Source organism: Camelus ferus, chromosome 9 (genome assembly GCF_009834535.1).
Source record: "Camelus ferus isolate YT-003-E chromosome 9, BCGSAC_Cfer_1.0, whole genome shotgun sequence".
In the NCBI taxonomy this organism is placed as follows: Eukaryota; Metazoa; Chordata; class Mammalia; order Artiodactyla; family Camelidae; genus Camelus; species Camelus ferus.
The window spans coordinates 36,248,421-36,268,872 of record NC_045704.1 but is presented as its reverse complement, the minus strand read 5'-3'; the positions used below and the strand labels follow the sequence as shown (position 1 = coordinate 36,268,872).

At 51.7% G+C, this 20,452-nt stretch overlaps 2 protein-coding genes across 6 annotated transcripts in view; one reads left to right on the top strand and one right to left on the bottom strand.

Moving 5' to 3' along the window:
* CCL22 (C-C motif chemokine ligand 22) overlaps positions 1–3,313 on the bottom strand; it is a 68,785-nt gene extending 65,472 nt beyond the window's left edge. Inside the window, exon 1 of one of the 2 annotated variants that reach the window (XM_032486391.1) lies at positions 973–3,313. The gene's annotated coding sequence lies outside the window, so the exon portion shown is untranslated. Of the gene's footprint in view, positions 1–240; positions 260–972 lie in introns of those variants that run through there. The other variant, XM_032486392.1, reaches the window with a different exon arrangement.
* PLLP (plasmolipin) lies at positions 28–20,335 on the top strand. 4 transcript variants are annotated; one of them, XM_032486387.1, is made up of 5 exons: positions 31–165; positions 411–677; positions 16,051–16,224; positions 18,170–18,292; positions 19,382–20,335. In XM_032486387.1, the coding sequence occupies exons 2-5, from the start codon at positions 543–545 to the stop codon at positions 19,496–19,498; spliced, it is 549 nt and encodes a 182-aa protein (XP_032342278.1). In that variant the 5' UTR covers positions 31–165; positions 411–542; the 3' UTR covers positions 19,499–20,335. The 4 variants fall into 4 exon arrangements, with proteins under 4 accessions (XP_032342276.1, XP_032342278.1, XP_032342277.1 ...); XM_032486385.1 differs by lacking the exon at positions 19,382–20,335 and having other exon boundaries at positions 28–165; positions 18,170–19,364; XM_032486386.1 differs by lacking the exons at positions 31–165; positions 411–677; positions 19,382–20,335 and adding an exon at positions 6,261–7,341 and having other exon boundaries at positions 18,170–19,368.
* The last annotated feature ends 117 nt before the right edge of the window (positions 20,336–20,452 follow it).

Sequence of the window (20,452 nt, the reverse complement as noted above, 5' to 3'; positions counted from 1 at the left end):
GGAGACTTCTGAGAGGTACAGGCGCTCGCCTGAGCTCACACAGCGTCCGAGAGGCATCAGGGAGGGAGCCAGTAGTGGTCTGCTCTGCGACCTGCCACCAGTTTATCTCGAGGCTCGGAAGCTACGAGCTAGGAGGCCGCGGAGGGGCGGTCAAAGTTGCCGCAGGTGTGGGGGGAATTGCCAGCAGGTGGCTTTCCCGGGGAGAGAAACGTGCTGCTATCTAGGCTGGTTCTGGCGGACCCATATCATTGACCGCGGCCTCTGTTTCTCCGTCTGTAAAGGGATGGCAACTTCATGTGGCTCGAGGCTGGACCAGCAAGTGGGGAGCGAAGGGTTAAAGGGGCGGGGCCCGCAGCGACGGCGGGGCCGGGATTCCAGCCGCACCTGGCGACTCTCTGCTTCGCTTCCAGAAGCCGCGGGTAGCGCCGTGATCCGCAGCGGGAGCCGGATCCCTGCGGGTGGAGCCGCGCAGGAGCCGGCACCCGCCGTGGGAGAGGCGGCGACGGCGGCCGGAGCAACCTCGGGAGGCAAACGGAGCCGCCATGGCCGAGTTCCCGTCTAAAGTGAGCACACGGACCAGCAGCCCCGCGCAGGGAGCCGGCGCCTCGGTCTCGGCGCTGCGCCCCGATCTGGGCTTCGTGCGCTCCAGCCTCGGTGCGCTCATGCTGCTGCAGTTGGTGAGCGCGCTTGTGGGGCCCGGGGCCGGTTGTGTTGGGGGGAATCCGAACCGGGCCTGGAGGGGTCGGGGACTCCGGAGATGCTCTTTTTCTTCGCTCCCCTTACATTCCCAACCCAAGCTCACATGCGCCCAGACGCACTTAGACTACCCCAGGGACGCCTCTAGGACGGACGCCCCCGAGATCACCCTGGAACCCTCTCACCCCGAGACATCCTAGTTGTCTCTGCGAGCGCGCGCACGGTGCACCCATGTTCAGAATGCACCCTCCAGCGCCCCAACATCCCCCCACTCACCACGGTGGTAGCCAAGAGGCCACCCACAGAAGCGCTCGCATAAGCCACAGTCACTGCGCACGACTTTCTCGCTGTCTCTCCTTTGGCCGGGACTATTCCCTTAGCCCTCCAGCATCTAGGCTGATATACAAAGTCCACTCTCAGCTGACCCAATGCCGAATTCCCAGCGGTGACTACAACCCAGAACACTCGTCTAATCCAAAGGGTACATCTGGTCCAGCACAGACACTTAGGCAGGGCCCTGTGAGGCCTGGCCCTTCTGGCTTCCACCGGGTTACATGTTGGGTTCCGGCCGGTTAGGCTGGTGGGGTGGGGCCGAGATACCGCGCCCAGCGCTGGGGGAATGATTTGTGGGACGCCAGAGGCAAGACTCCTCTGTCTCCCATACCTCTGTAAACCTCAGCTGAGGCTGACCCCTGGGAACACCCCCTCTCTCCACACACCAGTCTCAGGCCTGAGGGTGTTAGCTTCCCCTACATAGCACCCTCTGGGTGCGAGTCTGTGTGGCTGCCCCAGTGGGAGGGGCCTGACCCATTTTCAGAGAACTAAGGGGGAATTGAAGGTGGGCTAGGATCCATTTTCCTTTAGGGTACGTCCCGCTCTCCCACTGCTGGGTGCTAGCAGGGCCACCCTGCTTAGGGCCGAAGGCAGGGTGGTCAGAGACCCAACCTCTGTCTTCCTTACCCTAGGTGAGCACCTGCCCCCTCTTGGGCCAGTGCTATCTCCCTTTCAGAATTCCACAAATCACTTCCTGTGGGCCCCCTCCCCCATCTCAGCCTCAGACTCTCATGGAGGGGTTTGTTTGGAATGTACATCTTGGTCCCCACCCCCGCAAAAAATGTGGCATGGGAATCTCTGGAACTGCAGCCCAGAAATCTACATTTTGAACTCTTCTCCCTGAGCAGTCTGGGAGATTCTCTGGAGAGGGGAGGGGAGGAGGACGGTAAATCCCATCCTGGGACTAATTTAAATCTGCAGAAAGAAAGAGCCTGTCTGGAGCGACACTGGGTGCTGGGCTCTGGTCAGGTTGTGAAGGGCACAGTAGCGAGCAGGAAGGGAACCCAGTCCCAGGGGTGTGAAAGGGCAGAGGAGAGGGAGATGAATTCTGAGTCCAGGAAGGCTGATGGAGGACAGGTGGCTTTTGAGCAGGGACTTCACTGAAATCTGAGACAGAGGTAGGGAAAGGTGTTCAGAGGACAGGGCACTGTGTGAGCTGAGGCTTGGGGCTGGGGAAATGGAAGTGGGCGGAGTAGCCAACAGGTTGGTGTAGCCTTGTAGGGGAGGAAGCAATTTCCCTCTACCCACCTAGTCCTTCTGGCTGTTCTATGAATTAAATTGACATGGAAAAGATTAACAGAAGAAAATCCAACAAAGTTTAAACATGTACTTGTGGGAGAGACCCCCTTAAAACTGAGTAACTCACCAAAATGACCAAAGCCCTCAGCTTAAATCCATTCTCAGCTAAAGACCAAAGAGGATGTTGAGGGTGGGGAGTCAGTTATGGGAGGGGACCAGGAAAAGCACAGTAAACCAGGGTAAGGTTGTGATGCAGATTTCAGTCCTTGCTTTTTCCTTTGATGTGTTTCTAGAGATTTGGTTGTCCTCCTCTTCTTGATAAAGTGAGGGAGGCAACCTTACAAATGTAAATGAATCTTAAAAAAGGGTAACTGCTCCTTGGTTTCCAGAGTAGTTTTTCCCATGTCTGCTGTTTCTTAGAAAATGACCAGCTTAAATAATATGCCAAAGAGATGCATTTTGGGGTGATAGATTTTGCTCCTCTGGGTGGCCAGAAGCCAAGGGCTTTGAATACTTCTGCGAGTGTTCTGTTTTCAGCCTTAGGGGGTTTTGGAACAGCAGAGGTGTCTCTGCTGGGCTGAGGACGATGAGGCAGCATAGTGTGTCCCAGGGTTAGCTCCTGGTGGACAGGACGTGATCATCAGCTCCTTTTGCATTTGAACAATGAGACTTGGAATAAAGGGAACTAGAGGAGGGCCCTGCTGTGCCTCCAAGGACTAGGGTAGCTTGCGCTGGAGGAGGCTTGTGTCTTTGATTTGGGAGTCCCTGTTGGCTTAGCAGCCCAGTGCTGAGCATCTGGGTCATTCCCCTCGGACAGATGTAGATGCTGAGGTGTCCATAGACTGTAGGACTGGCCCGGAGACCCGTGGCAGAGCCTGGCACTTAGACTCCGAGGGTGTGAGTGGGGTGGCCTTCCTCTGCCCTCTCTGCAGTGATTTTGGGGCACCAAAGGTGGGTGGTTGAGGGTCTCCCATCAGAGTTCTGAAGACCTGCATCAATTGGCTTCCTCATTTGGCTTGTGCAAGAAGCTGCTTCCTGAACTGTTTCTCTGGCAACGGACAGTTCCATTGGGTCTGAGATTGGGGGGGTTTACTCACCAGGCATCACATCTGCTGGGAAGCCATCCTAGCTCCCACCACTCAGGTGCAAACTAGGCTCCAAGCCCTTTGCCAAGAGCTTCATATTCTCTTATTCTTCCCCACTTTATAGGTGAGGAAACAGGCTCAGAGGTCAGTTCGTTGCCCAGGAGCTCACAGTGATAGAGCTGGGATCTAAGCTGAGTGGTCGGACTTTTCTGGTCCGTGCTCTTAATTACCACTCTCAGCTGTACTCCTGCTGGGCACTGGGTGTGGTGCTGTTGAGGGTGTAATGGAGACCCTAGGCCCAGCACCTGCTCTCCAGAAGCTCTTGGTCTGTGAGAGAGGTGTCCAAAAGATGAGCTTCCTGTAGAAGGATCAGGGAAGGCTGCCTGGAGGAGGCAGTAGATGCGAAGATGAAAGCTAATTCTTCATCAGACCCCTTTGTTTCCTGGGATTTGGTGAAGAGTTCCAAATATGGGAGGGGTATGGTGGGGTGGGGGCTGGACAGAAAGGCCCTGGCTTCTTGAGAAGATGATCTGCTCTTTGTTTAGTATTAAATGTGTCCTGAAGAATCAACCTCAGTGTTCACTGATTTATCACTCCCCCCACCCCATCTAGCTCCAGAAAGAACACCAGATGGAATATGATATTGTCACGTATGACAGAAGAATTAAATTAATAATATTTTTAAGAGTTGGTAGTGTGTGTGTGGATGGGGATTGATTTTAAAAGAGCTGAAAAGAGATCTGGAATCTGTAGCAAGTTTAAGGCTGTTGATTCCTTATCAAGTTTCCTAGCAGCCTAGGCAAAAAGGGAAACTTGAATTTTTGCAAATAAATTCATGCAGATAAAAAGCATCTAAAAAAGGAAGTAGGCAAGTTTGATCTAGAGACAACTCTTGATCATGAAAACCTGGAGGCTTTGATGCTGCAAATCCTTGTGTGGCTAGGGGCTGGAGGAATGTGGAAGATGTGGTTAACTGTGTGTTTATGGCTGATCCCCAAAGTCTTTCTAGAGTAAGGATAAAGTGAACGCTGTTAAGTGCACATATCTTTCTTATCTTTTTAAAAATCTTCCCCAAGCCCTGGGGAAAAAGGTGATCTACCTGGGTTTACTGATGAGGAAACAGACTCAGAGAGGTTGAGGAACTTGAACAAAGGCACACAGTGTAGAGCACCGAGCTGGTATTTGCTCACAGATCTGAGAATCTGAACTCTGACTCTAGCTCTGCTTTCTGTTGTTTCGCTTTTGGTTATTTGGTGGGGGGTGGGGGTGCTTTGGAGAGGAAGGAGAGACATTTCTGGAAGGGGAGACTCATGAGGGCTCAGGGCCACTTGAGAAGGCTTCTTGCCAGAAATGGGCCCTGAAGGGTTTAGTTATGTGGAAGCGGGTAGTAAGAAGGAGGTTCGGAGCAGATGAACCTTGGAATGTTTTGTCTAAAGGCCCAGCATTCAGAAGGCATCCTTGAGGCTCAGGACATAGAAAGCATATGAATGGCCTGTGGCAGGAGGGCCATTTGTGTTTGGCAACTTCTGTCCTTCCTTCTTGCCCTACCTCCTGGGATTGGGGGTGGTCACACAGTTCCCAGTTGGCAAGTGAATAAACTGAGCAGAAGCCCCACCTGCCACTCACTCGATCACAGTGATCCGAGGGTGGTGGTGAGTATTGGTTGGAGCAGAAGCCTAGAAGCAGAGAGCCTTGGCTTCAAATCCTGCCCCTGCCCTTGTTACTGAACCAAACTTGGGTCTGCTCACAGGCACGCAGTAAATCTGCTGACACTTGGTTTAGTGAAGGAAAATGCAACATCTGTTGTAAAGGTGCCAATACAAGAAGGGTAAGTGGCTTGAGCTCTAAAAGCCTGAACTCCCTGGCTTGGGTTTCAGCAAAGCTTTTTTGAAGGCCAGGTGAGGGAAGCTCTGTGATCAGCTCCTCCACAATTCTGATTGGTTGATGGTGAGGTAACAGGGTGGTTAACATGATCAGTCCTTAGGCCCCAGTAGGTCCCGGGGCTCATGATCAAGTAGTTAATTTCTTCTATTTGGTGCGGGTTTTTGCATCTGTAAAACAACTCTGGAAGTGAGCATCAGTACCATTATCTAGGTCCCTCAGGAGCTACAGCAGAGGAGATGGGAGAGGGGTCTGTTCCGGGAATGCCCCATAGGGTCCTGCCCCATAGGTTCCTATTCGGTTACACCCTTTCTTCTCCATGTGATCTTGGGTAAGTTCCCTAATATCCCTAAGCCTCAGTTTCCTTGCCTGTGAAATGGTGATGGTGGGCTTGGGAGGAATATGGAAGATGATGCCTTAATGTGGTGTATGTTAGAATGAAGGGCAGTTAGGAGCCACAGGGTCATAGAATCCTAGGGCTCTTATGCTTGCTCGGTGTGTCCTCAACAGAAGCCTGCATGTTTCCAGGGACAGGGAGCTCAGTCCCTCTAAAGGCTACCTGCTCCATCCTTGTGCACCTGGGGATGTTAGAAAGTTTTTCCTTTTGGTAATCCTGACTCTATCTCCAGCCCCACAAGGCAGGTCAGCTCCTCTCCAGGCTGTGGGCAGGGCAGGGCCTGAGAGTTAACTCTTTCCTCCAGAAAGAGGCTGGCTAGGTGAAGTCATTGGGGTCTGAGAGGTGTGAGCAGAGGTTGGCCATACTGGAATCGCAGTGCTGGGGACTTCCAGGGCTTTCCTTACACTGAGTTTTGTGGGTTCAGTCTCCTTAGGCTGGCCCTGCGTACTCACCACCTCCCACCCAACTACACTGTGCGGAGCAAACCAGTGCCTTGTATTGTTAGCTCTGCCCACACGCCCCACTTTGTGACTGAAAGGGTGCTGAATGTTTGGAATTAATTTATATGTATATATAACAAACATACAGACACATTCTCCTTAAAAAAGCAAACACCTATTACAGGTAAGGCTAAAGTTATTCTTGGGTCACCTGCCTCTCCCCAAGAGGACCACTGTTTGGGGTGTTTTCAGTTCTTTTTCGTGTGCATTTTAAATAACATTGATGGTTTTATACTGTATCCTTTGTTCAGTTGCTTTTTTTCTCGCTCAGTGCACCTGCATCTCTTCATGTTATACAGAGCTGCCTCCCTCCTTAACTGTTTCAGGCTATCCCAGGGCATCACTGCTAGGGCCCCAGCTCATTTAGCCATTTCTCTACTGATGGGCCCATTTTTTAAAAATGTTTTTATTCTTTGAAAAAAAACTATACAGACACACAGCAAAACGTTCCAGCAGTACAGAGGGCTATTAATGAAAATGCAACCTCTCATCCCTGACACTGTGTCCCCCCTCGCCCCCCCATCCCATCTGCAGTCCTCGCTTGAGGCAACCACTGTTGCCTCAGGCAACCACCATTGCCGGTGTGGCATTCCTGAGGGAGTCAATGCATATTCCTACACGTAATCCCTATCAAAGCACAGCTAGGTGTGCCTTACCGTGCTTTCCCCCCTTGGCTATACACCTAGGGACGTTCTGTAATGTTGCAAGTAAAGCTACATGTATCTTTCTTTTTTTTTTTTAATCCTTTATTTCCTTAATTTCTTTAATAGATAATATATTTACCGGTCCACAATAAAGTAGAATGGAAAAGAGTATAGTGAAAAATCTCTGTCTCTTTTGGTTAGAGTTGACCGCCCCCCAGGCCCTCTCTTCTCAGTTTCCCTGGTATGTTTTAGGCTTTAAGGACATACCCGCAAATGTGGCTATGGAGCCTCACTACTCCAGGGCTGTAGTCTGTCCACATCCTTCTGCACTTTTCTTTTTTCACTTAAAAATGTGTCTCGGAGGTCTTTTCATCTCAGTGTGTGAAGCATGATCGCTTCTCTTGGGGCTTCTGTAGCATCCTGTCCTGCAGCTGTGGTGTGAGTTGTGTGGCTGGTCCCTTTGTTGCAGACACTTGGGTTCCACTCTGTTATAGTGAATGATCTCGCCTAAGCCCCAGAGCACATCTGTACGGTCCATTTCTGGAAGTGGGAACCACTGGCTCAGGGTACGTGTGTTAGTGATTTTGGTAGAGATTGTCATTTGCCCTCCATAGGGGTCACCCTCACGCCCCACCAGCCAGCCTCACCAGCATGGTGAATTAACACAGGAGCATGTGCCCTGGTCTGACCGGCAGGTCAGGGTAGCTTTATTTTGCATTTCTCTTATGAGTGAGGTTGACCTTTTAAAAAATATGTTTGAGTCATTTGCATTTCCCTGTGTGTTTGTATTCTTTCCCATTCTACTCACTTACTGATCTTTGTGGTATCAGTTCCTCAGGATGCTAGATGATTTGCAAATATTTTTTTCCCAGTTTGTTTTTCTGACTTTGCTTATGGTTGGGTTTTTTTTGTTTTGTTTTGTTTTGTTTTTGGTGGGGATTTTGCCATACAGATTTTTAAGTTGCTAAATTTCTAATTTTCTTTCCTTTTCCTTTTTTTTCTTTCTGGCTTCTGGAAATTGAGTCAGAGTTAGGACTTTCACTCTTAGAGGTAATAAAGAAATCCTCCTTTGTAGAACTTGGGAAGTGTCACGTCACCCATAGTCAGTCATACTGCTGAAAGACCACTAATGTGACAGCCTCATTTGAGTGCCAAAGTGTCTGTAATGCTTTCCCAACACTTTCTTTTTAAAAGAGAGATCTCTTGATACGGGGAAGACAACTACTTCTGTCAAGGATGTATTAACGTTGTTACACTTTTGTTGTACTTAATTTTATAGTTAGCTTCTATTGTGGTAGATAATGCAAGTTTTCCATCTTTTAGTGATTTAGAAGTTTCTTTCTCAAATTCTTGTGTGATGAATACTATTCATCAATGAGGATTGGTTAAATAGATTATGATACATTTGTGCAGTGGCATAAGATGCAGTTAGTAAAAAGATAATGTCTTGGGAGTTGGGGTATGGCTTAGTGGTAGAGTTCATGCTTAGCATGCATGAGGTCCTGGGTTCAATTCCCAGTACCTCCATTAAAAAAACAAAAAGATAATGTCTTACCTCTCAAAGAAAACAATAAGGCAGCTCCATATGTAATGATGGACAACCTACAGGCTAAGTGGACAATTTACAGGCTAAGTGGTTAAGTGGAAAAAGTGAGGTGAAAAACTGTGTAGAATACTGTCATTTATATAAGAGAAATACACATAGGCTGTGTAAATATACAGACACGCCTATCTGAAGTGTGTGTGTGTGTGTGCGCGTGCGTGCGTGCGCGCCTGTGCAGGTAGTCTTTGGTGAGACACTCAAGAAACCACTCTTTGTTGCCCCTGGGGAAGAAATTGAGTATCAGGGGAGGAGGGAGACATGCTAAAGACACCATTTCATTACCTATCATGTTAGTATATTGCATATTTCAAAAAATAAAATAACTTATCAAAAAATCTTTCAGATAAGTGAAAATAGTGAATTAAAAAAAATACAACAGATCATTTATGGGTGCGGCAAAAAGCTATGAAAATGACACTTGAAGGCCCCTCAGGCCCAGATAGGAGAAGGCACTTTCTCAGGATCACACAGCAGCAAGCAATGGTCTTGAATTCAGTGTTACTGTCTGGGTGACCTTTTCTTAACCATCTGTAAGTGGAAAGAGGTGAAGGCTGCCGAGCCTTCCACGTGTGGTGGATGGTTGCTGTTTCTGTTTGGGTGGCAGGGCCAGGTGTTGGTCGCTCCTTGTCAGCTGGTGAGTTGTGTGTGGTGGAATTCAGCGAGGACCAGGCCCCGAGTTCCTGCTCATAGATGGTCTGAGGGAGCTGCAGGGGATCCTGCCCTGGTCCCAGAGTACAGGATGGGAACTAGCAAGCGGGTAAGCAGAAAGCAGCTTGAGCTTCATGTTGGGAAGATTTTTCTAGAACCCTGAGAGAGACCCCAAAGGAACAGGGGTGGCAATGGGCTTCTTGACATGCAGGCTGCATGCAGGCACAGGAGTTTCCTCATTAGCGGGCCTTGGGCCACGGGATAGCTGTGCAGCAATCTCTTCCATCTCTAGTTCTTAGACTGGGGACTCAGGAACAGGAAGTAATGTGATGAAGTCTGCATTTGGAAAGCCCTGGAGGTGAACCAGGCCCAGAGCCACTGTTCCATCCTCAGCCTCTCCCTGCCACAGCCCAGGCTGGGAGCTGCATGCACGTGGGTGGGGACCCTGGCTGCCCAGCCCTCCCAGGGCCTAGAACGGCGCCTGGCACAGAGCGGGCCCTCTGGAGAGTTTGTTTAATGACTGAAATTTAATTTGGTAGCTCACGTGCCTGCTCTTCAGGTAGCAAAAGAGAGGCTTGCCTGAGTTAAATACCTCCCCAGACCCAGTCAGTTGGCTCAGGCTGGGTTCTGAATCTGCCTTCGTGCCTCCTGTAGAGCTGGTGTATGATGGCCCCAGGATTCTCAAGGGCTCAGAGTGTATAGCGTGGGAATTCCAAGGAGCCTTCCCCTCCAGCCAGACCCCTGCACAGGAGGAGGTGGTGTGTGGTGTTGTTGTGGCCACCCAGGCACCCGGAGCCTCTGTCCCCTGCGCCTTTGTCTCCTGTGACACAATGGGTGGCTTTTTGTCCCCATAAAGTCCCTTTCACTGTAGGGAGAAGGGCCAGGGTGGGGGTGGAGGCTGGGTCCGGCCAGGCCAAGTTCTGAGTGTCCTCAGCTGCCCAGATGTGTCCCTGTGAGGGGGAACCCCGGAAAAGCGTCATGTGGCCCCCGGGCCTCAGTGTTCTGGAGGGTGCAGTAGGGAGAAGGGAGACCTGGGGGCTGTTGGGCGAGTCCTGCCTTCAGATTGTTTCCAAAACATTTGGTTTTGTTGCCAACATTTAAAAAGCTGAAGATTTCACATAGAAATTCAGATTTATAATGTCCCTTGAAAAATCCGAAGTTCTGCCTGCGTTCCCCTAGACACCAGCAGCTGCTCTCAGCACCCCCAGACCCCACCTGGCCCACCTGAGTCATTTCTGTGACCTGCCTTCCTGCCTTGGCAGCTGCTGAATTTGTCAGCCTCCAGGATCTGAGGTGTTGTCCCCCATCCAGGCGCCCTCACTATGCGGTTTACTCCCCAGAACCCCTTGGCTGTCTAATGGCCCTCCTAGCCACTCATGACGTTTACAACTGCTAACTTTTTCCTTTATGTTATTCTGCCTGCATGACATACCCAGGAGGTGACCAGGGTAGGTGTCCTTGCCCAACTTCTCTCATGTCAGATGAAGAAACAGACTGGAAAGGTGAGGTGACTCTTCTAAGGCCACACAGCAAATCTACAAGGGTCTGACCCAGCCCAGGAAGTAGAGAGGATTAAAAGGAGAGTTGGGGTGACCATCTTTGGGCAATAGAGGAATTCAGCTGAGGGCTTATGGGATTGGTGACATCCCTCCAGCAAGTACAAGGAAGGGAAGGCTTTGGATCTTCCTGAAGGAGGCCTGTGTTGAGGAGTATCAGGCCTCCGACTGAGGGGAGCCTTGAAGAACACCGAGCAGACGTCCCTACTCCCATTGTACAGAGGGAAAGACTGAGGTCTGAAGGAGTGAAGGGTTCTGCCCAGGGACCCTGATGAGGAGTGAGGTAGTGTAGTGCAGGAGGTGTCCTAGGGCAGGGTGGGGCTGGATTCTGCGCCCCCCCCCCATTTGGATAAGCACAGCTGCCTTATCTGAAAGATGGGCAGAGCCCCACTGGCATGGGGCCCTTATCTGCCAGGCACTGTGCCTGGTGCTTCAGATTAGAAATAGTCCCCCAGGCCTCACACCCCTAGGAACTACACATGCTATTACTACCAGGCACAGAGAATGGATTGGAAAACCCATGTTCTAACCTTAGTGATAATTACGTTAGACCATGTACTGAGTGTTAAGACTATGTTGGGGGTTGGTCTAAGTCCCTTACATATATTACTTCATTTACATCTACCTTGTGAGGTAGGCACATTTTGAGGATGAGGCATAGAGAGATTCAGCAACTTGCCCGAGATCATACAGCTAGTAAGTTGGCAGGGTCAGAGCTTGAACCCAGGGTGTTAATAGGCCAACTTCCCATCAGAACTGATGCCAACATCCCACAGTTAAATCAGACCATAAAAGCCATTCGCAGAAACTCTAACAGTAGCTAAGAAAGATGTATTCGCTCCCTAGGACTGCCATAGCAAAATACCACAAACTGGGTAGCTTAAAACAACAGAAATGTATTGTCTCACAATATTAGAAGTCCCAAATCAAGGTGTTGACAAGGTTGGTTCCTTCTGGAGTCTCTGAAGGAGAATCTGTTCCATGCCTGTCTCCTAGCTTCCGGTGGTTGCCAGCAATCCTTTGTGTTCCTTGGTTTGGAGACACATCACTGTAATCTCTGCTTCCATCTTCATGTTGTGTTCTCCCTGTGTGTCTCTGTGTCCAGTTTCCCTCTTAAAAGAACCCCAGTCACTGGATTAGGGCCCACTCTGACAGAGGAATGCCTCTTGGTCCGGCATTTGTAACTAACCCCTCTCCTCTCTAGCCCTGCAGGTGTTTTAACAAAAATCTCTCTTATCTAATTGTTGAGAATTTTTTTGCAGGTGCAAAGGTCCTGGGGCATATGTGAGTGTGACCTTTTTGACAGCTCTTGTTTGAAGAGAAAATCCCTAGTCTGAAATCTTTAGGTTTTCAGGAAGAAGAGGGATTTTTTTTTCCTTCAAGATTTCCGGACAGTTCTCTTTGTTTATCTGCAGTGTGTGCCTGAGGAGGCATTGCAGGGCCCTCGGAGAGTTTGGAAGGCCCAAGGGGAGGGGGTTTGATTGTGTGTGTGTGTGTGTGTGTGTGTGTGTGTGTGTGTCTATTTTTAAAAGTAAGATGCACAGGCATATGTATAGACACCTACAAAGAAACATAGGAACAGATGAACATATAGGCAAGAGACATGGGCCCTCAGAAGTAACGGCACACAGTTCTGCTCTCCACATGTGGCTCCCTCCCTCCCCCTCCCCCTCTCGCACCCTCCTCCGCCTTTGTGAGATCTTTCTTGGCCTTCTTGTCCCTTCTCAGCTGGATTTTTCCCCCATAGCACTTACCCTGCACTTGCATTTCACTCACTATTGGGTTTTTATCTAGCTCCCCTGGTAGAGTGGGAGCTCCATGCTGGCAGGGCTTTTAGTGTTTCAGGTCACACAGTGGTCAGTACTCAAGGAATATTTGTTGAATGAATGAACCCAGAGGGATGCACATGGCAAGGCCTGTGCTCAGAAAGTGTTGGAGTAGCCAGGTGACTGTCCCAGACAGAGGGGCCTGCGTGAAACCTTGTGGACAGGTGGCAGTCAGGGCCTTCAGCCTTGCTCTCTACCACCTGTCACTGTCTCCCTTTGAACAGTGGGGTTTACTGTTCTATACTGGACAATAAGACAAGTCCTCTGGCCCCTTCTTGAAATTCGACCATGGGTCCACAGCAGGAGGGAGGGGTCCAGTGGCTCGTGCAGCTTCTGGAGATGAGGCCTGGGCCCAGCCTCCTGTGCAGGGTCACCCAGGCCAGCAGAGGGTCAGCACATGTGGGGGTGCCCTGTCCTGGGCTGGGGGTGAAGGGATGGGAAAAACCAGTCTGTCTGGTTCAGATGGAAGAATGGGCCTTGTTCTAGGGCAGAAACCGAGGCAGCTCCCTGGGCACAGGGCCAGGGCAGCAAGGCCAGAAGGAACACCAGAAATTCCCACTGCTTATCCGCAGCTTCACCTCCCAGAGGGTGTGCTTGCTCATCTGGAAACCTGGGCTAGGCAGAGACCAGGCAGTCTGGGTGCCTGCTGGGCTGGGGCCCTCGGAGCCAGCTGAAGTGACCTCATTTTTTATACATCACTAGGTAACTCTGTGTAGCCCAGGTTCCAGAGAAGCACAGATCTGGGTTCAAATCCTGCCCTGCTGTTCATCCACAGGTGACCATAGATGACCATGGGCACATTTCCCTCTGAGCTTCTGTTTGGAAAATGGGGATAATAAATAATACTGACTCATGAGGGGGTTATGGGGAAATCAATGCAATAAAAGGGAAGGTGCTTACCCGAGGCCTGGCGTAGAGCCGGAGGGCATTATGTGGTTATTGTGACCAAGCCTATGAGTAATGATGCCAACGGTTGATAAATGTAACATAAAAACAAATTTGTCCTTTCTTGATTTTCAGTCCATTGCATTTTCTAACTTCCTGTCAGATAGTTGGAACCAGGCGACACAATGGCATGGGAGCCCGTAAGGACCCTGCTTTAAGTGAAGAGAGAATTGTCTGTCCCTGACATGCGCAGTCCTCACCAGGGAGGGTCATGCGAGGTGCTGCTTCAGGACTGTTCTTAAGAACAGTCCCTCAGCTCTGGGGGCTCTTGGCTCTGCTGATGTGTCTGTTTCAGGCAGGGTGTCCTAAGGATGGGTGGTAAAGGACTGGGGGGATGTGGTCTGTGCTGAGACACCCTGAGCCTGGGTTGTCATGAGTAAGGGCTCTGCCTCCAGTCCTGTGACTGCCTGCGAGGCCCTGCTACCTGTCCCACCTTCCTCGCCTGCAGGGTGGGCCCCACTGGCCACCGCCAGCCTGTTCGTGGTTAGAGAGCACAGGTTGGGCAGTGTGGGGTGGGCAGCCCTGGGGACTCACCCCCCAGAGGGGAGAAGCAAGTGCAAAGCTCTGGAGAGAAGGGTGAGTGGGTGCCTTCCTTGGGTCTCCCATTCCTGTCCTGGGTTGGGGGAGGCAGGGCCAGGAGCACATTCACAGATTCACACCTGCGTCCTCTCGTGACACACAGCACCTGTGCAGGGCGGGTTTCTGACCTCTATTTCCTGGGTAAGGAAACTGAGACCAATTAGGCCCTGAGCACGTACTTATCCAGCAGGTGCTGTGTGCTGGGCCCTGCAAGGCACTGGAGATGCTGCAATGACCAAAACGGGATTCCTCGGGGCCCTGCGTTCTAGTGGGTGGCCTCGCGTTGCTGTGCTGAGGTGAGCCACGCAGGGCGGGAAGGCACTGCCGGGCGCCCCACGGCACAGGCAGGATGAAAGCCCAGCTCCTGACTCCTGAACCCAGGGCTCCACCCCTCACTTCCTGTTGGTGCTGCGGGAAGAGCAGCACCCACGCCCTTTCCCAGGCTCTTGTCGGGGAGGAGCCCAAAGGAAGAACGGACAGTTGTCATAGGGACTGCTGGACTCCTGGCCTCAGCTAGGGTCATTCCTGCCTGTCCCCATGCACATAGGAGGGATCGATACCGGCATTTCCCTTTTGGTCTTTGGCAGGGGCGCTCCCAGCTCTGGCTGCTTTGGGGTGAGCACCAGCTCTCCTGTATCTGATCTGGGAGCTTGCAGCCAGGGGGGCTTTTTGTCCCCCAAACCAGCAGCCAGAGGTAGGTTTTGCTCCTGAGCTGCTTCTCTGGGATCCAGCTGATGGTTGGCTCATCCTCGGGTTGGTGGCAAGGTCACTGGGAGCCTTGGTGCCACATGCCTGGATGCTGTCCAAGGGAAGAGCAACAGCTCTCTGTGAGTCTTCATCACCAAAGGGCCTTTCTCCAAAGCCCGGTGGCCCTTCCCTCCCTCAGCAGCCAAACTTGAGTCCTGCTACTGGCCAGGGATTCCAGAGAACGAATGCCCTGTGGAGAAGGGAGATGTCCCGGCCTACAGGGTCTCAGCCAGCAGGGAGGGGCCAGGATGGCCACATGTGAAGTGCCACCTGTAGGGCTCCCTCTCAGAGCAGACCCTTTGCTGGGTCCCAACCTGCCAAGTTCCCCCGATTTTACTCCCCAAGGCAGGTCAGCCAACCTGCCCCTGTAGAATTCCCTGCAGCACAGCATACCCCACTGCAAATAGTTCATTTATGTATATGAACCATGGGTCCTAATCTAGCCCTATGAGGTAGGTGTGCTCATTATACTCATTTGACAGATGACATGATCAGAGCACAGAGAGGTCGTGAGCTTGCCCAATGTTACACAGCTGTAAGGGGAGAGGATTTTAAATCAGGCAATCAGCTCCAGAGTCTGTCTGTTTAGCTGCTGCACACACTGCAGGGATACTGGGGCCCACCCTACCATGTGAGAATGGTGTGATAGATCCTTTAGCCTCTCTGGGGCCCAGTTTTTCACCTGTAAGGCAAGGATGAGAACACTTCGAGGGGCAATTAGGAGACTCAGAGAAGGTGGGGTGGAGAGGGCTTGGTGGGGTGCCAGGTAGAGGTCTCCAGAGGCCCATGGGCTGTTCATTTTCCTGTCCCTGGGACTCAGTGTCCCTCCCTCAGGGATGTGCCAGTGACTTCATCTTTCTTTCAGCAGCTTTTACTGAGCCCCTTGCTGAGCCCAGGTCCTGTACTGGGTGCTGGGATGCACCTATGAGGGAGACCATCGTCTTGCCCTTGGGAACTGGGCGAACCTGGGACACTACCCTCTCCTGGGCTGCAGGGGTCTCACCCTGGAGGCAGCTGGGTGGGTGTCACTGCTGCTGTAGCTTCCAGTCTGGGGAAGGAAACAGGATTATAGTCCTGGGTGATGGGTACCTGGGGGGGCCATGTGAGCACAGAAGAGGGTTCTGGAATCTGGACTAGAAGGGCAGGGAAGGTGCCCTGGAGCACGTGACATTTCAGCTGATATCTGAAAGAGGAGGAAGAGTTACAAGGCAAGGGCTTGGCATGCAGTAGGAGTCAAATATTTCTTGGGTAAATGAGAAATGTGTCCTGCAGAGGGCACTGCAAGGCAAAGGCTTGGAAGCGTCTGGTCTGTGGCCTCCAGCCTGAGTGCTGGGGGCTCTGAGAGACTCTGGCCTGTCTCACCCCCTCCAGGTGCTGGGGCTGCTGGTGTGGGCCCTGATTGCTGATACCCCATACCACCTGTACCCGGCCTACGGCTGGGTGATGTTCGTCGCTGTCTTCCTTTGGCTGGTGACAATCGTCTTCTTCATCCTCTACCTGTTTCAGCTGCACATGAAACTGTACATGGTGCCCTGGCCGCTGGTGGTGAGTCTGGGTAGGAACCCTGGGGGTGGTTCCAGGCTGACCCTTCTGCCTCTGGGTGTAGCTGTGACAATGTGACCTTCCCTAAATGAGAAGTGGTGGGTGGGAGTTGGCTGAAGTCCTCTCTGGTCTGTAGATCTGGGTGGGGGAAGGAGGACTGATGGATCCAGTGTCCAGTTTTTCTGAGCACTGAGAGCCATGACTCAAGGAAGATGCAGGCTTGACTTTCTGTGGTCTTTCTTCTCTGGTGGGAGTAGAAGTGAGTGTTGACTGTAGAAACCAGACGTAATTTGGGATCTTGAAAGTATTTTTCCTTTGGAGGGACAGTTGAGATTTGAACCGTGTGGCAATGAGTCTGTCAGACCCTGGCTGGGCCCAGGCTGGCGGCTCTGGGCCTAGAAGCTGAACCCCCCACAGGCTGGGCCCAGTGTGTGCAGGATGTGTTGGGGGCAGTGTGGCATCCACCCGCTACCTCCAGGGTGAGGCCCCTGCAGCCTGCAAGAGGGTGGTGTCCCGGGCTTGCCCAGGTCAGTCTCAGGACACAGAGCTGAGCATCCATAGGAAGTACCCTGGCCAGACATAGAGAAAGCTGCTGGGGCTTTTTTTCTCCGACCCGGAAAACCCCTGCAGCTGGGGTCTGAGGCTTTCAGTGAGCAGAGAGGCGAGAGAGGCACATGATTGTAAGACAAGCAAGGCTGGGACTAGGCAGCATTGTTTAGAATTCAATGACTTTTGAAGCTGAGGAAACGTGAGTCATCCTCAAGACAGAACGGGTTTGTTAGATCTTGACATCACTGGCAGGAGCCAGGTGGTGTTTGCAGTGGGTGCTGGGCTTGGAGGGAAGGTCCTGGGATGAGGAGGGGGCAGCCCAACTTCCTGGCTAGGGTCCAGCCCCTGCCCTGTGTCCTAATAGCCTTGAAGAAAAATATCTCCAGAGATGGAGGGGTCTTGGTGTCTGTTAGCACAGATTTGGGGCTCTGGCCACAACTGTTGATGGCAAGAGGCTCCTTTCCCAGGCCATGATGGCAGGGCAGTATCTCCTACACTCCTAGCGAAGGCTGAATTAGGATTGCCAAATTGGGCTTTTCCGGGGAGGGGGCTCCAAGCCCCTTTCAGGGCCCAGGCAAGAGGCAAGACAGAGGCAGGTCAGGAGGGGTTCCGGAGAAGCTACCCCATCTGTCTGTAGGAAGCTGCCTCTACTTAGCTCTAACTGTTGTTAGTAGGAACACAGGTGTGTCAAACCTTGGTATTTTCAGACTGAGTTTTCGTATGGAATCTATCTTTTGAATGTTGGTAATTCTTTAAAAAAATCAATGGAATGAATCAAACATTCCTGAGGGCTACCAGTTTGCAGTCTTAGCAGAATGTCAACTGGCTCCAGGGGCCGGGCGCTGGGGAAATGGGACTTGGGCCTCGTTGTCAGCCAAGGGCACTTCCTTGCCAGCCTGGCTTGGGGGTTCTCACTCTGGCATTTGACATGGGACCCTGAGCCTAGGATGTGGCTAAAAGGCAGACACAGGTTCCTCCTACTAGGGGCAGAGAGGGATGTGAGGCACCTCTCCCAGGGCCAGCCTCAGAGCCAAGGCCTGCAGGGGTGACGGGGAGGGCGGAGTTCTTCAGCTGGAGCACTCAGAGGGGCTGGGTTCTGCTCCTTGCCATCAGGAATGGGTTTTGCCTCGTAGGACTGTTGCTGCCCCAACTTGGAGCCTTCCCATCTCTTAGCCTTCCATGTGTATAAGCTCCCCCTGCTCACATGGCCTCCAGGCTGACCTCGTGTGGACCGCTGCCTCTTGAAGCTCTTTTAGTGAGAAAGACTCACGTGTCTCCATCCCCATCCTCGAGCCCCAACCCTTGTTCTGACCACTAAAGGGATGTGCCAGTAGGAACCAGGAGGTTCCACAGTTACCAGAAGTCTCATGTCTTAAGCCTGCTCTCCCCTCCCCCACAGTTAATGATCTTTAACGTGGGCGCCACCGTTCTTTATATCACGGCCTTCATCGCCTGCTCTGCTGCGGTTGAACTGACATCCCTGAAGGGCACCCGGCCGTATAACCAGCGGGCAGCTGCCTCTGTGAGTATGGTTCCCTGGGATGCCCTGGGCAGTTACAGGGAAGATGGGCCAAAGCAAGGTCTGTGCCCCTGGACTCCACTGCTCCCCTGGCCCGAGACCAGGCGCCTGCCACCTGCTGAGTTACCCTCCTCACTCTCAGTAGACTCACAGTCTTCCATAATTACAAGTAAAACCCTGAGGAACCAGAATGCCTGGGAAATACTTCGGGGTGGTGAATGAAGTTTTGGGTTAACTGCTGAACTTTGATGAGTATGAGTTGTGCCACACCCATTTACGGTCATATGTCCCCTTGGAGAATCTGTTAAAAACTCTATCCACCCCACTTGAAAAAAGCACATGCAAGAGCCTTTTGGTTTAGGCCACGTGGGAGATTCTTAGGCTCTCCCATGCAGCCAAAACTTGGGCTCCACATCAGGCAGCTAGGGAAGTACCAGAACCCCCTCCATGCTTTCCACGCCTCACCCTACAAGGCCCTGCAGACACTTCTTCACAGGGACTGGCAGTCCTTTCAACAGACAAGGAGACTGAGGCTCAGAGAGGTGAAGTAACATGCCTAGACTGAGTCTGGGGTAGACCAGGACTTAGGTTTCCTCACTCTGCCTGGTGAGAATGGTTTTGAAATCTGTGATCTGTTACCAGGATAAAGACATGGTGCTTCTGAATATGGCCATAGGTAGTAGTGTAGGGTACTTAGTAACTGATTCCAGAAAATTCCTAGGGTAGCTTTTGAATGTTGCCTTTTAAAACTTAATCTCTGATGTGTCTGAAGTAGCTCTTTCCCCTTGGTCACTCATAGCACCTTGTCCAGTTGCCCTTCACAGTCTGACACACCTTGCCTGTGTAGGTAACGGCTTCCCCCACTAGAGTATGTTGGCATCCCAGAACCTGGTACCCATCAGCCCCCAATAGTTGTTAAATGAGTGTACAGTTAAGTAGGAGCTGGTGTGGCTGCCAGAGCAACCCATTCTGGTTGATTGAGGGGCCCCAGGTGTTGCTGTCTGTGCCTGGCTGCCTGGTGCCCGGGTCACTATCACAGCCCCCACCCCGTGTGCCACACTGCACACTCAGCTTTGCTGTCTTCTCTTTCAGTTCTTTTCGTGTTTAGTGATGATTGCCTACGGAGTGAGCTCTTTCTTCAGCTTCCAGGCCTGGCGAGGAGGAGGCAGCAATGCAGCCACCAGTCAGATGGCTGGTGGCTACGCCTAAACCCCCTGTGCCATGGGCCGCCTTGGGGATGAAGGCTGCAGCCGGGTCCCCATGCAGGTGGCCCCTCAAGCCGAAGCCTGAGCCTGGTGTGGAGTCAGCCCAGAAGGGACTACACTTGCTCTTCTGCTGATCAGACTCCTGGGGCTCACCCGACACTCCTAAGGAATCAGGATCCTTCCTCTGCAGGCGCGTGGGCTGGGGAGAGGCCAGCAGCCAAGATCTCCTGTCCATCCCTCGTATTCAGCAGAAGGTGATGAGGGTCATGGGACTCTCTCTGCTTTGTCTTTAGGACTCCGGTGTCCAAGGCTGGGACCTAGCCTTCTCACTGGCACTAAATACACTAACCATGACCTGCAGCCCCTGACCCACCATAGAATAAGCCTAACAAACAGCATGTATTTATCTTTATCTTAGTTTTTGTTCTGGGATTGCTGAGCAAGCTCATGAAACTGTTCTGATTCCTTAAAACAATTCTGACCCTGCCCTCCACCAAGCCAACATGTCACTTGCAGGGATATATGTAGAAAGAGGGTTATGATTCTGATAGCACGGTCTTCCTTTCCTGCATTTCAAACATACCAGTTATTTAAAGCAAATCAGTTTTAAGCAACGTCTCAGTGATGAAAAACTTCAGGTTTCCTTCCCTCTTCTAAGCCCTTGTTTGTAATATTCCCTTTGGGAAAAGCTAACATCAGTACCTCCCTGACACTGCTGATAGCACCTGGGACGTGAAGGAGGGAGGGAGGGAGACCAAGACCTTGCTGGTGAGTTGTCCTGTGCTTGGTGGTGACTTTGTTGTTTTTGGTTTTTTTACAAAAATAAAAATGGAAGAACTTATTTGGAAAGGCTGTTCGGGAATTATGGTTATAGAAGCTTATAAACTTCAGGAAGCTGTGGTGTAAGTCACTACAGTCTGCCCTCCGTATGCGTGGGTTTCATATCCAAGGATTCACC